Below are 27284 nucleotides of genomic sequence, written 5' to 3' on the forward strand. Positions count from 1 at the left end.
TCGAATTAGCGTCCAGCTTAGCTACTGCGGCTCTATATTGCTGTAGTAGCTTGTTGGTTGCATTTGCTGCGTTAGCAAGGACTTTTACTTTTCTGCTAATGTGTTACCCTGGTCTCATTTTTTATGTTTGCTTCCATTTCCTCAATTCTGTCAAATCTGCTTGCTGCAAGCACGGTGCTGCCTTTGCCATTAATGTAGTATGGTGCAGTTGTACATGTGTAAATCTAGTCCATGGAAATAAATGGAAAGTCATCCCCAGAGTCGTGGATTTATGCCCAATGCTTTTTTCTTTTGGCAGACTGCAATTTTGCAAGGTTGCATGCTACAGGAAGGCCCGTCAATAAGACGGCGAGACCACAATTGCAGGTTTATTAAGCACACTCAAGCGCTGTGGTAAGTTTTCACACTCCAGGCACACAGGTCTACTTTGTCAATATTCAGGCTTTTGTAATGCAGTCATTTAAGGAGCACACGAAGGCACTCTCTCCCCAACAGTATAGGTTGACACATAACACTGCAATAAAAGTGACAAAAGAAACGTACTAGGGAACAGCAGTTTATTCTGTGGGCCAGTGCCCTCCAGTACCATGACCTCTCATAATGAAGCAGTTCACCCGGAGGAATTTTTAGGCATCATCCACAGTTGGACAGCAGCTTTCACCAACTGCACTTGCAACACGTTGAATGCTGAATATTAAAGAAGTTGCTTCCTTGCAGCAGACGAACCACTGGTGATGCCATGCTGCAGGTCTTTGGCGCGCACATGTAAGAGAGCCAAACAAACACACAGAATTAGTTTAGCTGTAAGAGATCCTTGCAAAACCACAGTGCAAAGACGAATGCACTGGTTATGTAACTGCCCTTTCTATCTCCATCCTTCAAAGCTGGCCTGTACTGCTAACTGCATTTTAATGACAGAGTCACTATTTTCACCTGACTCAGCTTAAAGGGACACTGAGAACAACTCTATTGTTAGCAAAATCCAATATATGGGCATTTCAAAGAGTTGTTGTTTGTCCAGCAGCAAAAGACTAATTTATTGCAGAGAGATTTGGATTCTGAGTTCAGAACGATTTTCCCACCACTCTGACTCAAACTCTGGACCCTGATGATGTCGCCTCCAAAAAGTGACGTGAACCATGACGTAAACGCGGACTCTGTGATTGTTGACTGCAAGCGGGGCTAGCAGCAGCCGAAGTAAAAGCAACCGCCGGCCAGACGTTGAAGGCATCTTTTGTCTCTTCGTTGACACCAGCAGCTGGCATGGATCCCGTTCCCGATAACAAAGTTTTCGCAATAAACTGTTAGCTTCGTCCTGCATTTCCCCAAACTTAGCCCCAGAGAGTGCACAATGCTTTTGAGGACTTGGAAACTGGACTAGCTGGATACCAAGAGTATTGGGCACTGACGAGTTGGCAGTAAACGAGCTACCGCCTCGACCTGTAGAGTGTGGTCGTATGTTACTGCCGAGTCTCTCTCGACAGCGTCGCTCGAACCTAGGAACCCTTGTGTTCAGTAGATAGATGGATGTCGTTGCATGTGTCGTCCCTAGCGCCGCTAACCATGCGCTCCGTGGAAAGAATCTGAAGAAAGGCTTCTTGTGAGCACTGCACAGGTGCGTTAAGTGGCGGCTGTGACGTGTCTGCACCGTTGATTGCCAGAAATACAGTAAAACCTCGTTGTACGTTTTTTTTTTTACTTGCGGGAAGAAACGTATTATCCAAACCACCTCATTTTGAGAAATGTAACCGCTGAATTGAGGTAAAAAGAGATTTATTGACAATTTCACTTTATAAAAATGCCGATTGGCATTTCTTGGCACAAGAGCTGAACAGATCCTATTCCAGAGCTCGCTGAATTCAGTCCGCGTTCGCGCTTTCTTTAGCGTGGAAGGAAATTCGTAACGCGTACGGTCCGTCGATGGCAGTGACGAAAGTAACCAAAATCTCTGCCTTGCAATTTTTGGATGCTTCACCCCTTTGCTCCCCAGTACTGTGGGAAAGCCACTGCGGCAGCTAAGCTTTTTAAGCTGCGTGTCCCAGACCCGGCCAATTCATATATAAGTTCATCGCTGTAGTTGACAGAAGCTTCGTCTCGTTTCCCTTATGCACAGCGAAGAAGCCTCAGCGTTTCTCCTCTTCATATTGCGACCCCGCAGAAATGGCCATTGCGAACGCTAGCACGCACTTTTTATTTTTTGTTCATGATGGTGGCGGTGGTGCTTCGCCTTGTCGCATTGAAGCACCGCAAAGACGCCACCACAGTGGGTGACTGCCGCAAAAAACACATCGTGTGCCCTCTCGTTCGGCCCACTTCTGTTTGCACATGTGCGGAACGTTGGTCAATAAACGTATTATACGACCACAATTTGTCAAAAATTTCAAGCGTAGTAGACGGGAAATCGCGTTTCCGGGAACGTATTAACCGGAAAAAATATAGTTTAACTCCAAAGACAATTATAATGTCCATGATTTTGAGCGTACAAACTGGGAATGTATCAACGAGGTTTTACTGTACTGACAAACTTCGTCCGAGGAGCACTTAGAAAGCGTTTGGGTTAACTGCTGGTCCACACTTGTAAATCATGGCACATCAAAAATGAAACCACACAGACACCACAAGGCAAAGGATACCGAAACGATCTGCCTGCCTCTGGCGCTACCAAGTAAAAGTTTTAATACTCAGATGCGTAACTTTCATGGGCATTTGTCAGCTTCACAGATAGTGTTATTTTGGTGATGTCATCTCACCTGCACTTGTGAAGTTGGCCTGTAGCAACGATACCTATACTTCAGTTCTTGCTTTTTTCCATGTTCGAAGAGGTGTGTTGTGATTAGGAGGTGGCATTCTATCAATACAAGCCAACTTCAAATTCTCTGCATCCCACGAGACTACTTTTCCAGCAGATAAAATAGTATATTACAGCACGATAAAAATTCATAAATTGCACTTAGTAACAATGAGCCATGGTCTGCAGCATCTTGCATGGCTCCGCTGACGAATCAACAGTCGAGGAAATCAGCTTTTTAAAGTTTCACTATCTTAAACAAACCACAGGCAGCAAAACTCGTGACCTTGTAATGTCAGCTTGCGATTTAGCTCCTTTTTATTACTCGAATAACGGACTACTTTTTCATAGAGTACGTGTTCCGTGTGACGGCCCTGAAAGTGGGCCCTAATGAAAGTGTTAAACAGACTGAATTTTTTAACTTTGCTAAATATACATACAAGGCCAGCAGTGCAACTTTAAAATAGTTCACTAAGAGGGAAATTACTGTTCATGTACATAAAGGTGAGGTGTGTAATTACCAATTGTCAAGTATGTTGGAATGACTGAAAAAAAATTGTCTTTATGCAGGCATCTTTTTGGAACTGCATCATGACAAATTTTCTTATTCTAGTTCATTGCACAGACAAATATATAGGAAAAATAACTAGCAAAAAAGTTTTTAAAGAAAAAGAACTAAAAAGACTTGAAACATCTATGAATGCATAAAGCAGTCGAGAGGGTTACTATCTGCCGAATCTGTAGCTCAGCTTATCCTCAGTGTCACTAACTTGTTTGTTTGTGAGGCAGCCTGCTCTTTTCTTTCCAGCTTCTTACGGCATCCGTACGCTGACAGGAAGATTTCCAGATATAGTCACATGTGAGGCAAGCCTTAAATGTGTACACATATAACTTGATCCTATTGTGGTTTAAGAATTCTAGCGTCCTTCCTTGCACGGCAGCAGTGACATACGAATGTACACGACGCGTCCAGTCGCAGAAGGCATGCAAAAAGTACAATATAATCACTGGTACAACTATTGGGTAGGCTTACGTAACAACTGATGTGAATTAAAACAAAGAAAGCAGTGGCCATACTGCGTTTTTTTTTTCATGCCTTGCGCAACCTGAGTGCCTTGTGTACATCACAGCAGTCGTTTAGCAGTTGAAACCAAAACAGCGAAAAAAAAGGCAGTTATAAATTATTCACCGCTTGTTGGCACAGTCTGCGTGGCCATTTTTCAATGTGTTGCGCATCATTCTAAAGTGAGAAAACAGAACTCAAATTTAGCTCTGTACTCTTTCAACATTATTTGTTTTCAGTTGTAACTCTGTTCTAGCAGATTTCTCAAAAATCGAGTTAAGCCTCATTTCTACCCAAAACTGCAGCTTCTGGAAAATATAATTTGCCACAACACAATGCCAAAAGCACTGCACGGGTACTAGTGGATCCCTTTTACTTGTTATAGAACTGCATTTCTAACGCTTCTTATGCATGGTGTGACCTGAGGGTAAGTTCAAACAGTACACTTTCGAAGAGAGAGGCTTAGACAAAGTAGTGTCCAGCGTTCTTACTAGCAACATTGTATGACCGCTACCAATGACATGTTGACCCAAAAGCGGCAGCAAAGAAGGAGCCGAAGGAAGACAAAAGGCCAGCAGGTTCTCCATGGATGCTTCATTTCCTGGGGCATTGAATAAAGGTTTAACGAAAAAAAAGCAAGCAGAGTCCTGTGTATCCTGTCGTTTCTGCTGCAAGAAAAGAAAAGAAAAACATGCACTAGAGGTCATTTATAATTGTTGGTAACACTAAATTCCTAGCTATGAAACCTGAGTAGCCTGGTTTGTACCTAAGTTTAAACATTTCATGTTCAAACTTATGTAATACCTCAATAGAGGCCTTTAAGGATAAAATAAATGATGATGGCCTTATTTTTATCCTCCGAATTCTGGGTGGGGGGGACGAAAATAAAGGGCCACCATTTGCCGGATGCCCAAGGGACAGGGTAGACGAACTGCGACTCGTCGCTGGCGTTGTGCCGAAGGAATCGGTGGAAGGAAGGCCTTGTCTCCAGACTGCACAGCTACTCCGGTACAGTGGCATTCTACGTACCTCTTTGTCGCTCCCGAGAACGAACGCGTCACCCTTCTCTTTAAGATGAACTGCGCTTGCTCCTTCCTTTCAGTCTTTCCCTTCCAGGCTTGAAATTCTGTAAAAAGAAAAAAAATTGTACATATTTAAGCAGAGAGACCACACTATGAGTGCATTTGATTTGCTATGTTCCCAACCATTTACATGACATTCTTCAAGACTTAAGGCAGCCAGCTGTAGGTTCTGACCAAAATGGGGAAGTTAATCACTCTCTACACGACACACAGCTACTAAATGACTGCTCAGACTGCTTTGAAGACAGCACGTTGCCACGGTGGCTCAGTGGTTATGGAGCTTGGGTGCTGACCCGAAACGACGCAGGTTCAATCCCAGCCACGGTGGTCGCATTTCGTTGGAGCTGAAATGCTAGGCGCCAGTCTCTGTGTGCGACGGCAGTGCACGTCAAAGGACCCCAGGTACAGTGTCCCTCGTAGTCGTGAGTCACTTTGAGACGTTAAACCTCCATGAATGTAAAACCCAAAACACTACCAACACTTACACTTCACTACTGTTGTCAGCCTAAGCTTTAAAAATGGTTCAGTGCACTTTGTAAAGCAGGTGTCATGTGTTTTACAAATCTAGCAACCTGTAAATAACCTATGAAAGATCAACACTAATCCTGAGTTAAAGAAAAGGGCACATTATTACGGTACACCACCTACTGCTCTGTAAAAATTTTTATGATTACCATGCCCAGTCTCCAATGTGTTTACACTGCATGCATTTATTTCAATTTCACTTGTCTTTCATTTCATGCACCAGAAAGACCACTTTCGTCATAAAGTGAACAGTGGCGCTGGTTGATGCATAACATACAGGTGACAACAGCATCTAGAGAAAATGGAGGATAAGGGACACAACACGGCACAGTGCTACTCGAGTGAACGAAGCCAACAGTCGTTGAAAACAAAGCAGTCAGAGATTTCTGTCTTATGGTGGAGCTGGTGAAAATGGGGAATTAGTTTTTATTCAGTTATTTATTTCAATACCTACACATTGCTTTGACAGGTATACAAGTCAACAAGCTCCTATTTGCATCAAGGTTACAATAGCAGAAAACGGGTTGAAAGCAACACGCATTGAAGACAATACCACAAAAATAAGTAAAGGAATATAAGCACAAACAAGCGAGGTAGACAGAGATGCCGGGTAAGTAAGTCAAAAAACCGTGCATCAGCTGCTGCTTTCATAGTCAGGAGTGAAAATATTCCACAAGCTGATAGTGCATGGAAAAAAGGATATATTACACAAACATGTAGGCAAAAAGTTCCTTAAAGGGATACTGTATTAAATTGAGGCTTTCTGTAAAATCCCCGAAATTAGGCTCAGAAGGTGTGATTATCTAAAGTTTCAGTCTTTATTTTTACGTGGATGGCGTTATTTTGTAGGTTCTGTGCGCGCATGCCATTTGCCACCTGTCCAGGCGGGGGCGGCGTGACATCGGTTCAGCTCTCGCGCCTGGAAGTTCAGAGTTGGCAGCATGGAAACATGAAACTCATCGATAGTTACAGCCTGTGGTAGTAACTGTAGCACCCTCTCTTGGGTGGCACCGGGAGCCAGATAGCGCATGCCACCCGGCGAAGAAAATAAAGACTGCAACCGGCCTTGGCTCATGCAGCCACGGCTGGTAGTTGTGTTCTGGTGTCTGTTCGCAGCAGTGGTCTTGTTCCTTTGCTCCTGAGGCCTTAAGCCTACTTATCGATTATATCATTCAGGTATCGAAATGACCATGGACCCTGCAACCCTGCAGCCTCATTGAGCGACGACAAGTAAAACGAGCCTGGAGGATGACGTTTTGCACAGGCGCACTCCCTGTTGTGGTAGCTATGCATACAGTAAAAGCTCGTTAATTCGAACTCGTGGGGGACTGAAAAATTGTTCGAATTAAGCGGAGTTTGAATTAACGAGCGGGCGGCAAAAAAAAAAAAAGATGGCCATTGCATTTGGCTGCTAGGGCCGAAGCCAAAATAGCCATATCTGGGATCGTTATCGAGGAATACGCACTACTACTCTTTGAGGTCGGCGATTGCGGGTATTAAAATCATGCGAGTCCAAACACCAAAGGAAATAAAGATATCCAATCAATTTATGCGCCTGGAACTAATGATAAATGTACCCACGTGAGCGTCAGGCTTAATGATGAAATATGACACTATTTATGCTTCAAAAACATGTTTATTAACAAAAGAATAATGATCGAAGCATATCAACATGAAAAATAATCGGTGATTTGCATTTGTTTGCGCTTTCTTCGCCGCGACTCGAGAAGCATTGTCTGCAGCTTGCCCAACATCTCCAGCGCAGCATCCGAATTCTCATCGGTGGAGAAATAGCGCGCAGCCAGATCGAGTCCCGATGCTGCTTCACATGCGCTCGGAGGAGGCAACGGATCGTCCTCTTTGTCGGACTCGTCGTCGCTGTCAGGCGTGCTCGCCGCGCGTGAGTCGTGCTGCTGACTGGACGCAGCCTCGATAATCTCGGCGTCAGTTAAAGGCCCCGTTGTCTCCACGCCGTTGTCTACGTCGACAAAGCTCTCGAAGTCCACACCCTCCGATAAAACAGCGTAGGCAGGGTCCAGCACGATGGAGCCATCATCTTGATCCACTTGAACATCAAAGTCGGCTGTGCAGCAGGCTTCTGTGGTTTCACTGAAGCCACACTTGCGGAAACAGTTAGCGATAGCGATAGTGTCTGCCTTGACGGCGTTCCACGATGTTGCCAGCATGTGGCAAGCTCCGAGCAGGTTGACATCATACGGCTTCCCGCTTTCCATGCATACAAGAATCCGTTCTAGGAGGTGGCGCCTGTACAGAGTCTTTAGATTTTTAATAATCCCGAGGTCCATAGGCTGCAGCACAGCAGTAGTGTTTTTTGGCAAAAATGCCAGACGGATCGCCTTCAGTCCATTGATGTCACAATGCGCCGAACAGTTGTCGACGAACAGAATATTTCTATTCTGTGCCGCGAACTTTGTGTCTAGTGTGCGCAACCAGTCCGTGAAGATAGCTCGCGTCATCCACGACTTCTTGTTCGAAGTGTACTCAACAGGGAGAGTCTTCACGCCTTTAAAGCAACGAGGCTTCGCTGCTTTGCCTATCACGAGCAAGCGGCACCGTTCCGTGCCCGTCACATTCGCGCACACTAGCACGGTAACTCTTTCCTTGCTGCGCTTTCCGCCCGAGCACGTATCACCTTTATAGCTCACAGTCTTGTTTGGGAGCAACTTAAAATAAAGTGCGGTTTCATCAGCATTGAAAACATCGCTGAGAGGGTAATCGGCAAGATATTCCTTCAATTCACCTGAGACCCAATTTTCGCAGGTTTCTTTGTCGACTGCGGCTGCCTCTCCGCAGACGTTTTTAAACGTCAGCCCGTGGCGGGCCTTAAAACGTGATAACCAGCCTTCCGATGCATTGAAGTCGCTGATGCCCATTTGGTTGGCGAAGTCCGCTGCCTTCGCAGCAATTATGGGTCCACTTAATGGAATATTCCTGCTGCGAACATCCTTTATCCACGTACTGACAGCAGTCTCCATCTCGGGGTGAGCCGACGTCCGTAGTCTTTTCCGCGAGGGCTCAATCTCCTTTTGGTAAGCATCGATGATAGAGTCCTTGTTCTTGATGTAGGTAGACAACGTGCTTTTTTTGATGCCATACTTCTCGGCAATCGCTGTCTTCGTTAAGAGACCACGTTCAACCGCCTGCAATATTTCAACTTTAGTCTTTAAATCCTTTGCCGAGTACTTTCCACGGCTCGCCATGATCGGCACAGTCGATGAGACGTCAGCGGCGAGATACCCCACAAACGAGCAAGCTCATGCAAAATGCGACAAGAAAAGACTACTCGTGCATTCCACCGATCGCAGCCGCCGCAGCGCAACGAAAACCTCCGGAGCATCGGCGGCGGCGGCGCCCGCGCGTCAGAGAAAACCTGCTACGGCATGCGCCGGAGAGTGGTGTGCAGCGAGCGATGAGCGAGCGCGGCTTCGGCCGCTTAATCTGTTTTTTCAGCCAGCGTCCGCTGCGGCGTACGCGGTTGTTGCGACGCGCGTCTTTTCTTTTCTTTCTTTCCTCTTATCTTTGAACTCTCCTCTATCTGCACGCGGCAGCGGTGATGGCTCGGCCAGAGCCAATCGGCAGGCCCGTGCACTTTCCTTTTCATCCTTCCCTCAGTCGCAACAACAACGCCGGAGGCTCCAGCAAGGAAATTGGCGGCTCGCCTCGTGCGTGCAAAAATGCGCGCTGGCTTATTTATTCTCGTCGCTGTGCATATTAAAAAAAAAAAATTTCAATGCATTGTACTCGTTACGAGGCGACTTCTATTTACGAGAAGCAATGTCGGCTGCCGGCTCCTAGTTCGAATTAACCGACGTGAGTACCGGTACGTTCGAATTATCGGGCGTTCCGGCCCATTGATATACATAGGGCTTTGCAGGGACCCGGGCATCAGTTCGAATTAACCGGCGGTTCGAATTAAGCGATTTCGAATTAACGAGCTTTTACTGTATTATAATCCAATTTGATATCACCCAGACAAGTTTTCCTGAATTAAGTATTAAAACATATACTCTGCTGAAGGTAAATCGAGGCATCACCTTCATTGCTCCAGCCACACAAAAAGACCAGGCGCCGTGACAGAGCGGAGCAGATTTGAAATAGGACTTATACATCACGTAGGCAGCGCGGAACAATGGAGTGAGTGCTTGACATATAAAAGCGGCCAACTTAATTGCATCGACGTAACAAAAAAGTATGCAGCACGCAGTTTTTTTTTTTTTTTTGCTGGAGCACTGTTGCTATGCTGCCAGAATTGCGTGCGCAACTTTCATAAACAGAATCTGGCGCGCGATACTTGTGGCATTGGCCTGTTCGTAAATTGGCAACGTTGCTGGTTTCTGATGGTCTCGGGCATGAGCGAAGTTCTCCCTCAATTTTTCCTATATTTGAGCATGCTCACATGAAAACACTATTACACGATATATTTATTTACTACCCGATCAAGCATACACATTATATTGCCTGCGGGCAGTTTGTTTGGTGAATGTACTGCAAATTCAGAATAAGGGAGACAGGAGCGTTTACAATGTATATTTCTGTTCCGCACCGCATCCGAGATGATTTTCCATGGGATGGTTGTTTGAATCAGCGAAAAAACTGGAACACGTGAAAATACTTCCAAACTGTCTATTGACAAGGAAAATACACATCTAACAAATGCTGCTGCATTTTTGGCTATCCTCTGTAATTAAGTGCACTAACATGTGATAGAGTAATTTTTTTCAGTAAACTCCGCACTCTTCATAAGTGACTTGTAGTTTTCATGTAGTTTAGGTCCCCTTTTCGCTAAAGCACAGCTGTCGCGCTTTCTAGGGAATATTGCCACCTTGTATTGCGAGGTGGCACACAGCTGACCTGGAAGACAACAATGCAGTGCTTGCGCTATCGCTTATCGACTGCCATTGCCCCTATATCGAGGACAACAACAACCGCTTCCTCCTGCCTGGCTCAAGGACTTCAATAACGTTTCCCTCACAAATATACGCGACATTATGTACAGAAATGAGTCAGGTTTGAGGCACTGTCATTTCAATCATATGGATTCGGAACAGAGAAAGGTTTATATATTAGTCGCTGTCGATTAAATTCCCACGAAAAAAATTCGGACCTAGAAGGTTTGTCGCGAAGGCTAGCTGCGACACACGGATCCATTCTTTAGAGCTTAGCCTTCTTTGGGAAGGCATGACATGGCGTGTCCCTACCCCGCCTCACTACTGTTACAACCTTTAGCGGAATATATATTGTGGCACCCACACCCTTCGCTTGTCTGGTAGCTGCGTGGATCAAATTCGAGCTCAAAGGACTCCAGACACAATCAGTGGCACTTTCAGCGCATCCCCTACGTGGCGCGTAGCGCGCACGTAGCTGCAGCAAGCGCACGGCGTGCCACCGAAGCAGCCGGGCACGGAGGCAGGCAGACGCATGACGTCGCAGCTTCCAAGGAGCAGTAGTTCGGGGCGCCGCCGCCAGGTGCACCAGCTCAAGAAAAAAAATGAGGGGAAAAAGGGGGTTTCCGCCGGCTTCGTGCAAAAAATGATATGGTTTCAGTCATCTTAAAATCTCCAGCTTTCATTCCAGTAGAAAATTAGACCGCCTATAATTTAATGCAGTATCCCTTTAATCTTTAGAAGTGCTAGTGCCACTTAGACACATAAGTTGAGTGGAGCAAACAAATACCTTTTATCGAAGGGTATTTCCTTAAAAAGTATGTCGAGCAATAATGTGAGGCGATATTGTATGCAGCGCGAAGAAAGACTGGCCAAGTTTAGTCGCCACTATTTGAAATGCTCTTCAAAAAATTTAAAACTTTTGATGAAGCGAGCAGCTCAATTTTGTAACGCTTCTAGGCTACTGATATGAACACGTGTGGGGGGTCCCACATGATGCACGTGTATTAAAGAATAGGCGCCAGAGTCCTTTAAAGGACTTCGGCACAGTGTTCGAAATTTTGTGCACCTTGATTCTTTCTCTTCTTAAATTTAATAATGCATCGTGCCTTCAGAGTTAAGCACTGCAAGTGCTGATTCCATGCTGTCTGATAGGAAAGAAACTGCAAATTATACCCTCATTAAGGATTAAATGACTATAGACACCCAATTTTAGTTACCTTCCTTCAAATGATGTTAGTAGTCGCCGTGTTGTATTCGCTTACTACCGCTAAAGAATTTATAATTGAATTCTCTGCTCACACTGTTTCGGTTTCATCAACTAAACGATGCCTACGACATGTAGCTTCACTAAGGTCACAGCAAAAAACTGCAATATAATCACTGATACATAAGATTTAGTTCAGCACTCAAGCCAACCCATTTCGAGAGTTAGAATGACAAACAACATATCAGCAGTTACCATATTTACTGCTTTAATTTGTGCACCCGTAATTTATACCAGAGTTTATGGAAAAAATATTACCGATATTTGATGCTCCCTGCTGCACCAGCGCGCACGCAAGGCAGGCTTGTGAAGATTGGTGCGGCCACGTCGCTGTGTGCAGTTGCGAATAATATGAGTGGCGTGGAAGTTCCACCACGCCGCTCTAAAGATGTCACCATTTCACTCCCAAACCAAAGCAAAGTCATAACTGCTGCATGTGAGGGGCGAGCATGACCGGTATTACGTGCCCCTCACCCATTCCCTGACAGCCCCACATGTGAAAAGAAAAACTCGTTAATTCATTTGTAAATTACTTTGGGTAAAGAAAGTTTGAATTGAGTGCCATTTACTTAGCTCGCTCATGCTGACAGTCAATTTCCCAGGAACAAACTTCCGGTATACAGAACCTTAAACTACCGAGCCGTTGGCGGTTTCGTTTGCCACTAGTGAGCCAGGCACACGTGAGGGTGCAGTTTTAGTGCCTTTTGAATCCATCTGCCAGTGACTGCTGGCTCTGCGAGTGTACTGTTGAATATTTATTGCATTGAGCTCCGCATGCACAGTCATGCCATCTCGGGAGAAGGGGTGTTATGCATTGACTATTTGCAATCTACCTTTTGTTTTTACCAGCGAACAGTGCGAGTCTTGGGGTCATTTTATACGTGCCAATGTAGGATGTGCACATAATTTGTGCACACCCTTTTGGAGCCTTAAATTACTGGGAAAAGTGCGCAAATTACGGAAGGAAATATGGAACATTGCCTTTTTTTACACGCCTTAAATGACGTAATGCCACGTCGCAGCTGTTGTTCAGTTGATAAAACAAACAGCGCGAGAGAAGAAATTCAACTATAAATTATGTAGCGGTCATAGGTGAACGCCACACGGTGATCCATGTTTTGTAATGTCTATTACTTGATTTGAAAGAAAGCATGCATGCAAAACTTGGGTGCCTTAGTCTAGTCCTTTAAAGGGCAATTCCAAGGTTTTTTTTGAGGTTCAGGAAATCCAGTGAAACATTTACTGTACTGTGGGCTTCCCTCCCCACCCTAAAGTATGGCAGCCAAGCAGCAGTTCATTCCTGCACAATGCGTTTTAATGTCTTCAGATTTCGTGGCCTCTGTTCAGGTGTTTTCTGCACGCAACACCAAATTTCAGTGTCACAAACATTAATTGCATGTCACTGCCCACTCACCGCTTGAGCAAGTAATTTTGAGGCTCGTATTTGGTCGCATTGGGCCTTTTAGAAACTGAGCCTGCACTTCCAATCACTATTTCAGCCATACAACATGCGTACAATGTCTGTGTTGCCGTCGCTGCGCCAACCAAAGCCTTGTCACTGGCCACGTGCCAAGGTCCAGTTTCAGTTCGCTGCTTTAAGGAGGGGGGCATGAGGGTCTTGAAATTTGTTTTCTTATTTGTTAACATATCTTGATGAAACTTAGCATCCAGGTATATCATAGGATGCTGATTTTGAATATGCATTAAGATTTCAAATATCTCACCTGGAAGGAAATATATGGCAAATTAACATATCCTAATTAGGTCATTTCTTACGGGCTTTTATAGTAATTTATCAGTCAAAGAAAGCATCTTTAAGAAAAAGCAAACATTTGCAAAGGCCCACAGCACATCCTAAAGCTATTAAAATGTCTATCAATTCATTTTGTTGATCGTAAATGAATAACGAAGTTGGAAAGAAAAACCAATGTGGCAGTAATTAGCCCACACTTGGCCTAATTGCTAATATATCATGTTTAAAGGAAAAAGGAAAGCTTCAGGATGTGCGGTGGACCTTTGGAAATGTCTACATATTCTTAAAAAAGCCTTTCTTAACTGAGAAATTATCATAAAAACCCATAAGAAATGACTTAATTTGGATGTTATTTTTCCATAAATTTAATTCCAGGTGAGATATTTGAAATCTATATGCGTATTTGAAATCAGCAAGATCACATTTTTTTTCACATTTCACTACTGGAGTTGTGGTATTAGACCTGGACAAGCACAGTAAGTAGGGGCGGGCAGCACCTGAGGCAGTGGTTGCTGGGAGGGCACTCGCAGAGGTGCTCCCGGTGAGGGATGCAGACAAGTTTTGAGCTGTTGCACGAGCACGTGACAGCAGACAAGAAGCACGTGGTCTTGCAGTAGTCGCACTGCCGCTCATCGTCAGGCAGAAGCTCAAACGCCTCGCGCTCTGCATCTGTGATGCCCCACTCCAGCAGGCGCCGCCGCTGCTCCCGCTCGGTCTCCACCATCTTCAGCATGTCCTGGTAAGGGCCACAAGCACAACCGAAATGTTTGCAAAGGCACCCTGAAGTAAGTAAGCGCTACGGTCAGCCAGGATTTGACCAAACTTGACCTGAGGTAAAGGGCCACACAAGCAGCGCATTTTGCCACTTGTCAACGAGTAGACTCAACATTTCTGTGGCTGAAGGTTTGAGAGCTTTGCAAACAAAGGCAATGCTGATACAAAGTAACTATTTTTTTTAAGAAGGAAAGCAGAGAACTTTGATAGCAACAGATGTGCAGGCTCAATAAAGAACAAGCTTGGAGTCTACACACATTGAAGTAGTATTCATTCATACATTAATGCATTCCATTCATTCATGCTTTTATTCATATACTACCAAGGTGTACAGGATGACAAGGAAAATATCATTCTACAATGGCTTGAGGAATCCCTGTGCCCCAAATACAAGTGGAAGCACAAAAAAATGCTGAAATAGTTACAGCCTTATGGTATGAAAAAAAAATCAATTTCAACAATTAGTTAGCATGTGATCATAACTGTGCACGCGCACGTATGCACGCGCGCACACGCACGCACGCGTGCACTCACACACACACACAAAGAAATCATCCAAGATTGCATATTAGATTTTAAACAACTCTTTAAATTGAGTTTTTTCTTTTTTCTCAAAGGATCGATGCTCAACCTGCTGTAATCATCTGGAAGCCTTGGCAAAATATTTTGGAACATTGGTTAGGCATTTTTGGATTTTCCAGTGTTTGGTACCTCTTGTGGAATACAGCCAATTGTTTCACAACAAGCCTGCTATGCCCGGGATGAAGGAGATTGAGTGCGTCTTGCACTAAAATGGTAATCGCGAGGCAATCTGTACCAGTATAAACAGTGTGATCTGTGCATGTCAACTGTCTAAAGACAGTGGCAGCAGACTATGCATTTCATATTTGTAATTACTTGTTTATCATTCTTTTCTGCATTTTTAATGGCCTGCATTTGATGCAGTAGTGGTGAACCACACAAAAAAGCAATACTGTATGGAGGATGCGAATAAAGCATTATAAACCATTAATTTCTCCAATTCAACATAACAGCTTTTACATGCAACTATTCATACCTTCAAAGAATCCTTACAAGTGCAGCAATTATGACAACCCAGAAGAACATAATGCAGCATGACTAGCACTTGTGTTGTTTGGGCTTCCTTGTCCGTTTTCCTGAGTGCACTTTATTTCTTCCATGATACTATACCAACTAGCTCAAATGTCGATTCTACTTCATGACTAGTTTATTAGAAGCAATTTTTTTACCTTTTTTTACCATCACTCTGGTTCTCAACGCCAGCGCAATGCTGTGTGTGATGTCATATTCAACTTTTTTGCTGTGCCGGCAGTTATGCAGGCCCAGAAGCCTCCGATACAAGGAGAAATTAATCTGCTTGCACCTCCACCATGCACTGGCTGTCAGGTTTCACCATGCCACTGTTTTTTGAAGTCGCACAGATGTCATGATTTTTGTTTTGCTTTAATGCTGAATTCTGTGCATACGGAAATGAGGCTGCTTGCCAGTTAACACAAAAAATCATATTAAATGCCATTCTACTCAAAGCCTTTGACTGACACTTGTCCAGTGGCATCCCTATGCACCGAGAAAACAAATTACATCCTTTTGCCGGTTTTTGAAATTTTGTCTCCCCCATCCACGGTCTCGCTCACCGCAATCAGTGGCAAGCCAAGGTCATTACATCACTCTTCCACCCCTCTGTTTCATCTTTCATTCACAAACTGCTGTTTTTACTTTGTCTGGGCCGCTCCCTCCTTGTGGCTGCGTCACTCCCGGAAAAAACCTGACACTGAAGGGTTAACCAAGCTTTCCCAAGTGTTTATGCTCAGTTACGTACAATGTTATAGAATGAACAGCAGGAGGGGTAGACGGCTCAAAGAGCCAAGTCACCTGGTAGGTGGAGGCCGCCAGGCTGATGTCCAGCCGCTCTGGATCGGCCGCCATCTTGCACACAAGCTCATCATGCGAGAAGACGCAGAAACGCCGCAGCATGCTGTAGTGCGATACGCACACCCGCCCAATGGGCAGCTGAAAAAAAACACAGTGCAGGACATGACACGCAAGCACTCCCACAGGAACAGGACACATCGCTCCAATATCTACTTTCCTCTTCAGAGTGTCAAGAAGGCATAACAGTGTTGTGGGCATGCTATGCGGCCAATGTTATGTCCCAAATTCGAGCAGTGTTTTCTGTGGCCCTGTTACCAGGCGGCCACTGAAAGCAGCTGGATCCAGTGCTGTGACAAGTGACACAAATGCCACATTACAAGCACTTACAAGACGCAGGCCTGCTGTTATGCAAGGACACTCTGTGAAAGAACTGTTGGAGCAACAAGCAACACAGAAGACGGAATATTCTGCTGCGAGTTAGAACTTCACTTTCCCACCATGCAATTTCTCACAGCGCACTTTCCCATGCACTCACAAACCCTCGTGCGTTCCTCAAGATGACAGTGTTGTCAGGGGGAAGCAGCCTCGTGGCATGTTCCAAGTTAATAGACTCCAATATTCATGTCAGATGCTATCAGTAAACAACCAACACCTAATGAGCTACATCAGAGGTGTTATTTGCACTTCATTGCACCTGCAAAGCACCACCTCTAAGCTATCTTGAACTGCATGCAAGAGGAAACAAGAAGAAAGAGTACGAGTAGTCCAGCTGCCCCAGTAAAAAGAAAAATGAAGCCAACGTACCCAGTCAGCAGGAGCGAAATTGACAGCTTCGGCAAAATTGTAGCCCTGATTGAAGCCAGCATGGTAAGACCTCGGGAATGTCACTACAAATTCTCCTGCATTTTGGTCTGTTCTGAAGATCTGAAAAATGGCAAGGTGAAACAAATAATTTTTTTTTTTTTTTGGCAAGCTCCACAAAAAAAGAAGGAACATTTATAATATGAGCATGCGCAGACAAAAAAATGCTTCTCAACCAGAGAGACATTATCCCTCACCAGCAACCCTTATATCAGAGGTAAAATACAAAGAGCAAAGACAACTGTACACAGAGAAACAGCCTGTTTTCTTTACCCTTTGCAGTCCCTAGTCAGTGCCCTCCCAACAACACAACAGGGCCGTTCTGGTCTGCTGTCGAGCACCGCCCGACAAGCTCTTCTGTGGTTGAATTGCATATTTTCCTCATCACATATGATGCGTCACCTCTTTAACCCCACGCTGCCCAAATATCGTTGAGACTTGGGCACATAAAAAAACGCCAGAAAATAAAACATTCTAAAAGTTGTTCTTGCACAGTTGTTCTTTTTTGCAGCGCCCAAAATTGGCAAAATAATTTTGAATTGGAGTGGCCGCAAAACGGGTAGAAGTTTCAGACTGTTAAAGCCGTGTCCCCCCTAAATCATGAACTGCTGAAAAGCTCGTGAGACTGTTTTTCGAGACTGGAACTATGGGACATCAGTGAACTGCCCAGGTCCTCCAGAATAAAAAAGTGACCGCAAATGTTTGCAGCAAACTGTGTACAAATTTCTTTTCCAAGGGCAAAAGTTACAAGTTTATTCTGATTCTACTCCCAACATGCATTCAAAACGCTCCTCCTCCATTGGCATTCTGACTACTCACGGGCACTCCCGAAGCCTGGAGGATGTTGGGGTTCATAATGGTGACCAGCTGGTGAAGCAGGTCAGGTTGTGCCTGGAACAATTCAGGCGCTGCACACCGCATGGCGTCTTCGAAGACCTCTGCCTTGCCACCTGGGACCCCGTACCAGGTCTTTGGCTCACCCCTGAGAAGGGGGAAAAAAGGAACGTGAGGGTGATGCTTAAGGGGGGACACGGGTCTTTCGGGCCGAAAAATCTCGAAAAAATCAGTTTTTAGAAAATGTTATTTTCGAAATCAGCAGCCATTTATCTACCTCTCTGTTAAATTTCTCGCCTCTAAGGTCAGTATTTTACTCACAATACCAATTTATATAATCCATGTCGCCCGAATTTGAGCTGAAATCGGCGCCGAAACAGCAGTATTTCGCAAAGCGTAGCTCCCGTTTCATGCGCGGCACCGCAACCATCTTGGTCTCATTTGAAAAAGCCGCCTTTCGCCTTCAATTTCCCGCCACTACGGCTTCCGTTCGCCCATTGGTTGCCGAGAAAATAGCAAAAAAGGAAAGGTAGTATTCAAAATCCTATTGGCTGCCGCGGATCACGTGACAGCAGGTCGTCATCCGATTGGTGGAGCTGGCTGGCAGCATCTGCTTGACGCGCCAGTGCAAGAAACGCACAGCGATGCCTGGTTCAGCGCGCAAGGTGCACTCAAGGCATAAATTCGGCAAGAAAAGGAAGAAGTCGCTGGTCGGTAACCTCAAGAGACGCCCTGCTGTGCGCCCCGACAATGATGAAACTCCTGCGCTGAACGATCGTGTCGGCGAGGCCGCGCAGGTAGGCCTAACGCGCTCCGCAGCACGGGAAGCTGTAAGCGGCAGCGCCCGCATCCGCCGTGATACAGTGATGCTGGAGCCCTCAGATGTGCTCCAAAATAAGACGAAGACTGAACAAAAACTGCGAGAACTCGCCTCAACTCCAGCAACAGAGCGGAAGTCTCGTTGTTTACGTGACGGCAGCGCGTCGGACTGTCTGCTCGACGAGGCAAGCTTCACGATCGTTTGTTTCGAATCACTCAACAGTTTGTTGAAACTTGTGAAGTGTAAAACGTGTGGCGGCAATGACTTGAGCTTCGTAAAAGATGAGCGAGAATACGGCCTTGCCGTTAAACTTTCTCTTCAATGTGCGAGCTGTGGAGACGCATCGTCTGCATGGAGTTCGCCGCGGGTACGTGGCGATCAGAAGATCAACCCTTTTGTGGTGAATGTGCTCGCTGCTCGTGCAATGCAGAGCACTGGCAACCAGCAGACAGCTCTAAATGACATTTTTTCATCGCTGAACGTTTCGCACCGCGGTCTCCACAATAAAACGTGGCAAGACTATGTGAAAAAAAAGTTGACACCTGCAGCAGCTCGTGCAGCCGAAGAAGTTACACAAGAGTGTGCGCGGTCGGTTCGAGAACTTTATAATGAATTGGACCTTGGGAACCCAGGCAATATTGCAGTATCATACGACGGCACTTGGATGACACGCGGCCACACATCCCACATTGGTGTGGGAACCGTCATCGAACTGTTTACCGGGCTTGTGCTGGACTATGTTGTATTGTGCAACTTCTGTGCCGGCTGCGAGCGAGGCCCAAAAGAAGGCGACCCATCATACCAGTCCTGGAGGGCTGGGCACCTATGCCAAAAAAACTCAGAAAAAAAGGCTGGAGAGATGGAAGTTGAGGCAGCCCTTATTCTTTTTGAAAGGTCGTTGAAGAAGTGTGGCCTTCGCTATACCACAATGCTTTTGGACGGTGATAGTCGGGCTTTTCTAGCTGTGCAAGAGGCAGATGTGTATGGATACATCAAAGTAAAAAAAGAAGACTGCATAAACCACGTGCAGAAACGTATGGGAACAGCGTTGCGGACTTTGTTGTCCAAACACAAAGGTGCCGAAAACCTTGGAGGAAAAGGCAAACTGACAGGCAGCCTCATAACAAAGTTGAGCTCCTATTATGCCTGGGCTTTAAAATCCCATAATGGGGATGTAGAGGCTACGCAGAAGGCTGTGATGGCCACCTACCACCACATTACCTCTACTGATGAGGCATCAAACCATAGCTTCTGCCCATCGGGACTGGACTCTTGGTGCCAGCAAAATGCGGCAGCAGCCCGAGGCGAATCTGCTCCAAAGCATCGGTACAACATTCCACCCCATGTTGCTAAAGCATTGCTCCCTGTCTATGAGCAACTGTCGGATAGGAAGCTCTTAGAGCGGTGCCATAGGGGTAAAACCCAAAACAGTAATGAAAGCCTACACTCTTTGATATGGGCCTTGGCACCGAAAGAGCGCCACGCATCATTGTTTACTGTTGAGGCTGCCGTGGCTGAGGCAGTAATGCGGTTCAATGCAGGCAGCAAAAGAACTTCTGCAGCAATATTACAGGAACTGGGCCTCAATACGAATGCTATGAGCGCAAAAAGAATGCGAGAGAAGGATGAGCGCCGAGAGCAAAAGTGCGCTCGAAAGCATTCCATTGCGGAAAATATTCAAGGAGTGCTCAAGAAGCGGCACCTGGATACTACTGGCAATCAAAAGGACTACATTCCTGGTGGCTACTAGCCATTTCCTATTGTAAATATATTACTGCACTTGTAAATATTTATTAAACTGTCCCCTGCTTGTTTTTGGGGCTTTTCTCAAAATGCATATGGTTGACTGCTAGCAGTCTTGAGGCCTTGATATCTCAGCAACCAAGTCACATAGAGCTGAAATTTCGGTTGCAATGGAAAGCCTAATGTATGCTGTGTGAAATGTTGGGAGCAGATTTTTTCATTTTACCTTAAAAAAATAATTATTTTCGTTAATTTACCATTACTTGGTACACACATTTTTTATACTGAAATTCAGAAGGTTGTAAAATGAGTAATAATTGACATATCAAAAATCTGCTCTCAACATTTCATAATTCACTATTCTGGCTATCTAACCATGCCTTAAAATTAATTTTAGATGAAATCATTATTTTGCTATTTGGGCCTCAAACAATGGGCATTAATTGTTAATTATCTTGAAAACTAATAGGCCCACACTTAAAATAAATGCATATTTGAAATCAGCATAAAAATTTGAATAAGTCTATGCATTTTTATTAAGATTGGTCAAAAAACAACAAAAATAGCTTTAAGACCAGTGTCCCCCCTTAAAGTAATTCCACTCAGTATCCTGAAGAACAATTTGTTGCGTTGGAGATGTGATGCAAACCCCCCACATTTTCCATTTGTTATAATTTGTTCCATTTGTTCCCATTTTTTATATAATTTTATATAATTTTTAAATATATTTTTTACAATTTGTTTCCATTTGTTATAATGCCGTTGACTGCACAGGGTGCAGCTTTCAGGTTACAACACTTAAAAACTCTTGGGGACAAGAGCTGCTATTGAGAACAAGAGCACATGTTTCAAGGTCAATTTGTAAAGCTGTCCAAATCATCTTTCTCTCTTGTATGAAAACAGTCATCCATGTATAGTCTAATTTTTTATGCTACACCAGAACCAATATCACTGCTGAAATTGGAAGCCTAAAGCAGGGTCCTGATGTCGTCAAGAGGACATGAGCATGGCGGCTGCTTCGACACCCTTTATCGCTGCTTTCTGTGGATGGTCAGTGAAGCAGTTTTAGAGCCAAAGTAGTATATATTTCGACGTGAGCCAGAAGCATAGCAATCTGTATCGAATGCTTTCTGAAAATAAAGCAGAATGCATTCACTCTGGAGACCTTTATGAAACGACCAGAAAGTGCCTTTGGAGAATGAGAATTCATTGTTTTATACTAGTAACACAGGGCATTTAGGATCTAGAACCATGATGATAATCAAAGTTCTTATATGTGGATACAGATACTTGTGTATACTGCAAGCATAATCATTTTCTCACTAAAAGCTGATTAAAAAGTTGAAAACAACAGTATGATGGGTTTGGTTTTATGGAGCTTAATGTCCCAAAGCGACTAGGGGTACGAGGAACATCGTAGTAACTGCCTCCAGATAAGTTCACAACACAAAGATAAGATCATAAACACTAAGCCACTGCGGTGGCTCTACCACGTACTGTATGTGCGATCCAAACCCGTGTCCTCCATATGTCGCATACATTGCTGTACCAACCAAGCTGTGCAGGGGACTATGTAACCTATGTTTAGTGCAGGAATGCATTTAAAAACTGTATTTCCATCTCTCTGCATGCAGATTTTGTCCATCTATCCATCAATCCACAGACTATATGAAACGTGTGGTTCAAACCTGTGCCTTTCTAGTAACAGCATGGGTAGTGGGGTCACAATGTGGCACACTGAGGCCATTTGCACCAAAGCGAGCCAACGGCACTGCTCCTCCTTTCGCCTGGCATGTAGATCACAGAAGCTTATGCAAATTACACTTGCTAATAGCTACCTTGCAATAAAATGCAGCAAGAACAAGAGCGCTGCTAAAAGCTGATGTTAATTTCATACTTAGCCAAGCACAAACCGAAAAACAAAGAGTTATATCAGACATTGAAGAGAAAATTTTATGCATTTGTGATTGCAGAACGTCACCATAAGATGACCAAAGAGAGATTCCCCGAAAAACATCGTACTTTTTTTTGCACCGAGAGCCACATATGCAACGCCCCCTGAAAAGCTGCAGGCTGTGCCTTAAAATATTGTGCCATCTCAGTAGAATGCGCACAAACGCTTCAAAATGCTTTTAGCATGGCCCAGCATGCCAGGAAGTGCGAAGCAAAAGGTGCAGCATGGCTGCCTGGATAGGAGACATGGCAGCGCCTGCTGGCTGTGAGGCGCAGCCGCACTACATCTAATTCTCATTATCCTGGGCGAGTGTGTCAAAGGAAAGCAGAACGACGTGGGAGCATAAAGGCTTGTTTATGTTGTTTAAGCATTGCAAGTAAACATGCTGCAGTATTTACGAATGCATTCCCGAAGTGGAGTAGCCTAGGCACAGCACAGACTAGACCACAAAAATTTTAGTGTATGTTCTGTGCAGCCTAACATTGACAGTGCTCGCTCTCCGTTCTCTTATCAGGAGAAAAACCAGTATTTTTGGTTGTGGTAGTCTTGCTGCCATAGGTAGCATAAAAGGGGTTCCAGAGAGCTGCCACCGTCCCCATTCGATTACGTCTTACTATGGTTGGGGGTGGCACCGATTTGACAAAATGTGCACAGCTCCAAAAATATTTCCATTCTCCAATTTTTCTCCAGTAAGGCTCCTTGCATTTCCTTGCTACCAATCTGTAAAAATACTGTACTGAAAGCTTCACAACTCTGAACACTTAGGTATAATCTGCAGACCATAAGCAAGGTGCTGTCACAGCCATGCCTTGTGCTGCAGTTCCTCTAGTGATTTGAATATATCTTTTCATCATCTCTGAACACTGAACACTTAGGTATAATCTCTGATCATCTCTGAACACTTAGGTATAATCTGCAGACCATAAGCAAGGTCCTGTCATAGCCATGCCTTGTGCTGCAGTTCCTCTAGTGATTTGAATAAATCTTTTCATCATCATCAGCCTGACTACGCCCATTAAGGACAAAAGCCTCTCCCATAACTCTCCAATTAAACCAGTCCTGTGCTAGCTGCGGCCATCTTGTCCCTGCAATGCAACTTCCTAATCTCATTTCCCCACCTAACTTTCTGCTGCCTTATGCTGTAGTTGCCTTCTCTCTGAATAGAATCAGTTACCCATAATGACTATCAGTTATCTTGACTTTTCACTACATGCCGCGGCCGTTATTATTATTTTTTAGAGACCGTTAAAACACAACTTGGTCAACATTCGCTCCCTACGTCTACGATATTTCGGACAGCCCCTACTTTAATCATTAGTCATTACACGTTTTTAGCATACCAGAGACGTACTGCCGGAGGCTTATACCGGCCTACCTTTCCTGGCCACACGCATGCCACTGCGCTTCCGTGGGAGGCATCCGGTAAAGTGGCATACGTATCCGGTAGTATGTCTCTGGGTTCACTTGTAGCTGCCTCGTACAACATACGCAGTGCATAAATATACACGCAGGTGACACAGGCTAGAACGCTATGAACATGAATAAAAGTTTCATAAGAGCTGCAGCTCCACACTTTTTTAAAAGAGCTAAAATAATTTGTGTAAAATCATGTGAATGTTTAACACAAAGAAACCATTATGTATTTCTGCAGCTGTAAGAACGAAAATTTACTAGCAAGACAGGAATCATGCAGAAGCTGTAGCACCACCGGATCTCGATTCACCTCTGAAATACTGTGCATTTGTGAAAGCACAAAAATGGGCTAACTGGTCACTGCTTGTGGTGTCTATACAGAATTGTGCATCAAAAATTACACACACAACAGTGCAACAAAACACAAAGTTAAGCATTGGACTTAGATTCATTCCGAAGTGGCACTTTATATATGCAGGCACTACCACTGAGCCCTCCAAATGAGCAGATAAGCATGGAAGCCATGAAAGATCGTTCAGCAGAGAACGATTCCTTCCACACTTCTATTTATTTCTCTTTGGCAAGACTGTTCCGTTGCTCTCTGGCAGTACCGCCTTTTGAGTAAATCGCGAGCTGAAGCCCACAATTTGATCATGCTCTGCGTGTAAGTTGGAATGCGCTTATATGTATACGGACGTGAGCTGACGTCTAGAGGGCTGCGATCTGGAGACCCAACACTTCATGCTATTGTCATTCTGCAGGGAGCTTTTTAAACTAACATTTTTGCTATAAAAACCACTGAATCTATAAAATTTCCTTTTTGTTTTTGCTCTGCACAACACAGCGCGAGTGCTTCAGACAAACCTCCTTGCCTGTACACAAGCTAACATATTCCTTCATGCATGCATGCACAAACAAAAAGTAAGAACACGTGATTCTTTCTCACCTGCAATGGAAGAGAACTGAACCGTGCTGCGTCTCGCCACAAAGCCATGCTCCTGCTCGTGGTGCTGCAACAGTTCACGATAGTGGAGAAAAGCATTACAACAGAGGTCACATGCGTAAGTTTTCTCACGAGCTGACGAGCTCGCAGCTTCAGGGTGCTTATTTCGCACATGCCTACTTTGGGATTTCAGAAAAGCACATTCAGCTTTGCACACAGGGCACAGATGCTTATCTCGTGCTAGTGACTCAGCAGGTGGTGAATTTTGTCGTTCCATTCCAATGAGGCCACAAGGCGGCAAGCACAATGCTCACAGCACTGAAAAGAAAACTTTAAACAAAGGACGCGCAACTGCACTGAAAACAAAACGTAAATCAAAGGATGCGCAACTGCGCAAACTCGCGAGTATAGAACGAGAGAATGTGACCCAAACGCAATTAGCGTAACAGCTAGCAAACAATCCCGGTGCACCTCAAGCGCAATTAACCGCGATGTCCTAACCCATTGTCCTAACGTAACCGAGGTAAGTAACGTGACCGCGTAACGGCAGTGACAGCGTCTCTCTGCGGTCCGACATATTCAAATCTGCGCCTGCGAAATAAAAGTAGCCACGTGCAAAATTATGGACAGTAGCTTAAAAAAAGAGAGCAGTATATAGCTAATGTATCTTGTGAGAACTCACCCCTAAGACTGTAACTTGGAAGCTGAAAAAAAAGGTTAAAAATGAAACAGAATAGTGCAGCGAGTAACAGACGAATATGATAAGCTTAACCATAACACTAACAGGCTGAATGACAGCACTGTGAATGGGAGATCAAACACAAGTTGAGAACATTGGAGCATTAATTAATATGAGTAAACAGTAATGAGCAGGACATGTACTGTGCAAAGTCGGTAACTGGTGGTCTATAAGTGGCATTATAGACACCACGGAAAGAAAGATGTAATACTGGATGACCGAGGGCCACATGATGTGGTGAACTGAGGCAATTTTGCTCAGAGTATATGTAGCGACGCGCAATTCAAAATAGGAATGTTTGGTGGCCATTGGGAGAAGCCTTTAGCTCACAGCGGACGCAACTCAGAAAATGTTGAAAATGAAGACACCATTCCGGGAATTATTAAAGCAAGACTGACTTTATTCTTGCTTACCAACAGACTTGGGTGGCTAATCACGGGCACCTGTAGCTCTTCACGGGCACCTGTATGTGAAAACGGGCATGTGACAAGTATCATATAGCCTGTAGATTATGACAAAATGCCAGTCATTTCAGGAGAGGCGCTAGTAATTTTCAAAAGGCATAGCATTTTTATCAATGTTAGCAGATGTCAGAAAACAGAATCATGTTAACTGCGCTAAAAAGGTGGTTAACTAATTTCTTCCAGGTAACTTATCTATAACAGGTGCATAGTAATCGCCAGATAAGTTTTTACAAGTTCGACAACACGATTACGATTGGCGCTGTGGCACAAACTAAGCCACCTCGCGCGCCTTTCAAAAATAGCGTTTTTGGCTCGTGCGCTGCGACGCCCACCAGTACACATCACTTCGCGATGCACAGACCTTCGCTCTCCTGACTGATTTGGAGCAGCGGCGAGCACCGCAGCCACCGCAGCTATAGTGAACTAGAATACTACATAGGTTAGATTTGGCTAAAGGAAAAACAACTGCCCTACCCGCAGCGTCTTGCGATGCAACGGGCTGACTTATATAATACTACAGGCGGAAGTGTCAGCCAAGCTGGGGCGCAAGGAGTTTAAACGATGTTGTGGGAAGGCGCGCCGCACGGCACTGTTGGCAGTGATGGCACAAGGCCGCAAACGTCGCGAATATCGCAAGATGTTGGCCGGGCTATACCTATATTTCGAGCGAGACCTTGCTCGGAATAGTGCTTTCGCACTAGAATATTTAGGTACGTGCGTATGCATGTTGTAGTCACGAAAGATGACTAGCTATAGGTCGCGAGAAGGCGCTAGAATAACGTTTTCTGAGAACGCGCACATCACAAACTTTTGCAGCTGGTAGATGAGCTCGGAATTCGGAGTAATTTCGTTTCGGCGGTGCCCTAGTGGTTTGAGCATCTGCCTTGCAAGCAGGAGGTCCCCAATGCCACCGCTTATACCACGCGATACAAAGGGTGAAAGCTTTCCGGCGTTCCCCTGGCCTTGTGCTCGGCTTATGCGGGCTATGCAACAATTTTCGCCCCACCTTGTGTAACAAAAAATATCTTGTGCCATGGCGCTCTTTGGCAGATCTCTGTCCTTGGCATACAAGACATAATCACTATGATCAACGGAACGCGTATAAATAGGTGAACCATTCCAACATGTCAATGCATCACTCACCTCCTCCTTCTGCCCTATCCAGTGAAAGGTCACTGGTGTTGGATCGTTCGGGTTCTTCAGGCTCATCGCCTCCTGTTCACATTAAACAGTTATAAGGAGGGTGCTCTATTGATGTATTTTAAAAAATTAAAAAAAATGTTGTAATGGCGACATACCAGAGTTAGGGGGATACATATGGCAGCCATCTTATAAACCAAAAAATTGTGTCAACAAAAAAATGCCAAATTTAGCAAAGTTTTACACCAGCAGTTATCGAAAAGCAAAATTTTCAAAATTAAGCATAAAAATTAGCGCCTAATCTATCAAATTAGATGCAAAATT

The 27284-nt window shown here is 44.7% G+C and overlaps 2 protein-coding genes across 12 annotated transcripts; one reads left to right on the plus strand and one right to left on the minus strand.

Annotated features, from left to right (window-relative positions):
* Positions 1–540: 540 nt before the first annotated feature.
* Positions 541–27177, minus strand: LOC144113129 (lysine-specific demethylase 5-like). Of its 11 annotated transcripts, none has more exons than XM_077646040.1 (12): positions 27119–27177; positions 26964–27035; positions 25755–25819; positions 25300–25321; positions 24621–24684; positions 17730–17892; positions 16854–16973; positions 16050–16187; positions 13880–14118; positions 11888–11959; positions 4881–4977; positions 541–750 (listed from the first exon to the last, which is right to left on the minus strand). In XM_077646040.1, exons 1-11 carry the CDS (start codon positions 27135–27137, stop codon positions 4950–4952), a joined length of 1002 nt encoding a protein of 333 aa, XP_077502166.1. In that variant the 5' UTR covers positions 27138–27177; the 3' UTR covers positions 541–750; positions 4881–4949. The 11 variants fall into 11 exon arrangements, with proteins under 11 accessions (XP_077502166.1, XP_077502167.1, XP_077502172.1 ...); XM_077646041.1 differs by having other exon boundaries at positions 25770–25819; positions 27119–27175; XM_077646046.1 differs by lacking the exon at positions 11888–11959 and having other exon boundaries at positions 25770–25819; positions 27119–27172.
* Positions 17922–20401, plus strand: LOC144113128 (uncharacterized). The gene has a single exon (XM_077646035.1). The coding sequence runs from the start codon at positions 18389–18391 to the stop codon at positions 20312–20314; it is 1926 nt and encodes a 641-aa protein (XP_077502161.1). The 5' UTR covers positions 17922–18388; the 3' UTR covers positions 20315–20401.
* Positions 27178–27284: the final 107 nt, after the last annotated feature.

This window comes from Amblyomma americanum, chromosome 1 (assembly GCF_052857255.1).
Source record: "Amblyomma americanum isolate KBUSLIRL-KWMA chromosome 1, ASM5285725v1, whole genome shotgun sequence".
NCBI classification, from domain to species: domain Eukaryota; kingdom Metazoa; phylum Arthropoda; class Arachnida; order Ixodida; family Ixodidae; genus Amblyomma; species Amblyomma americanum.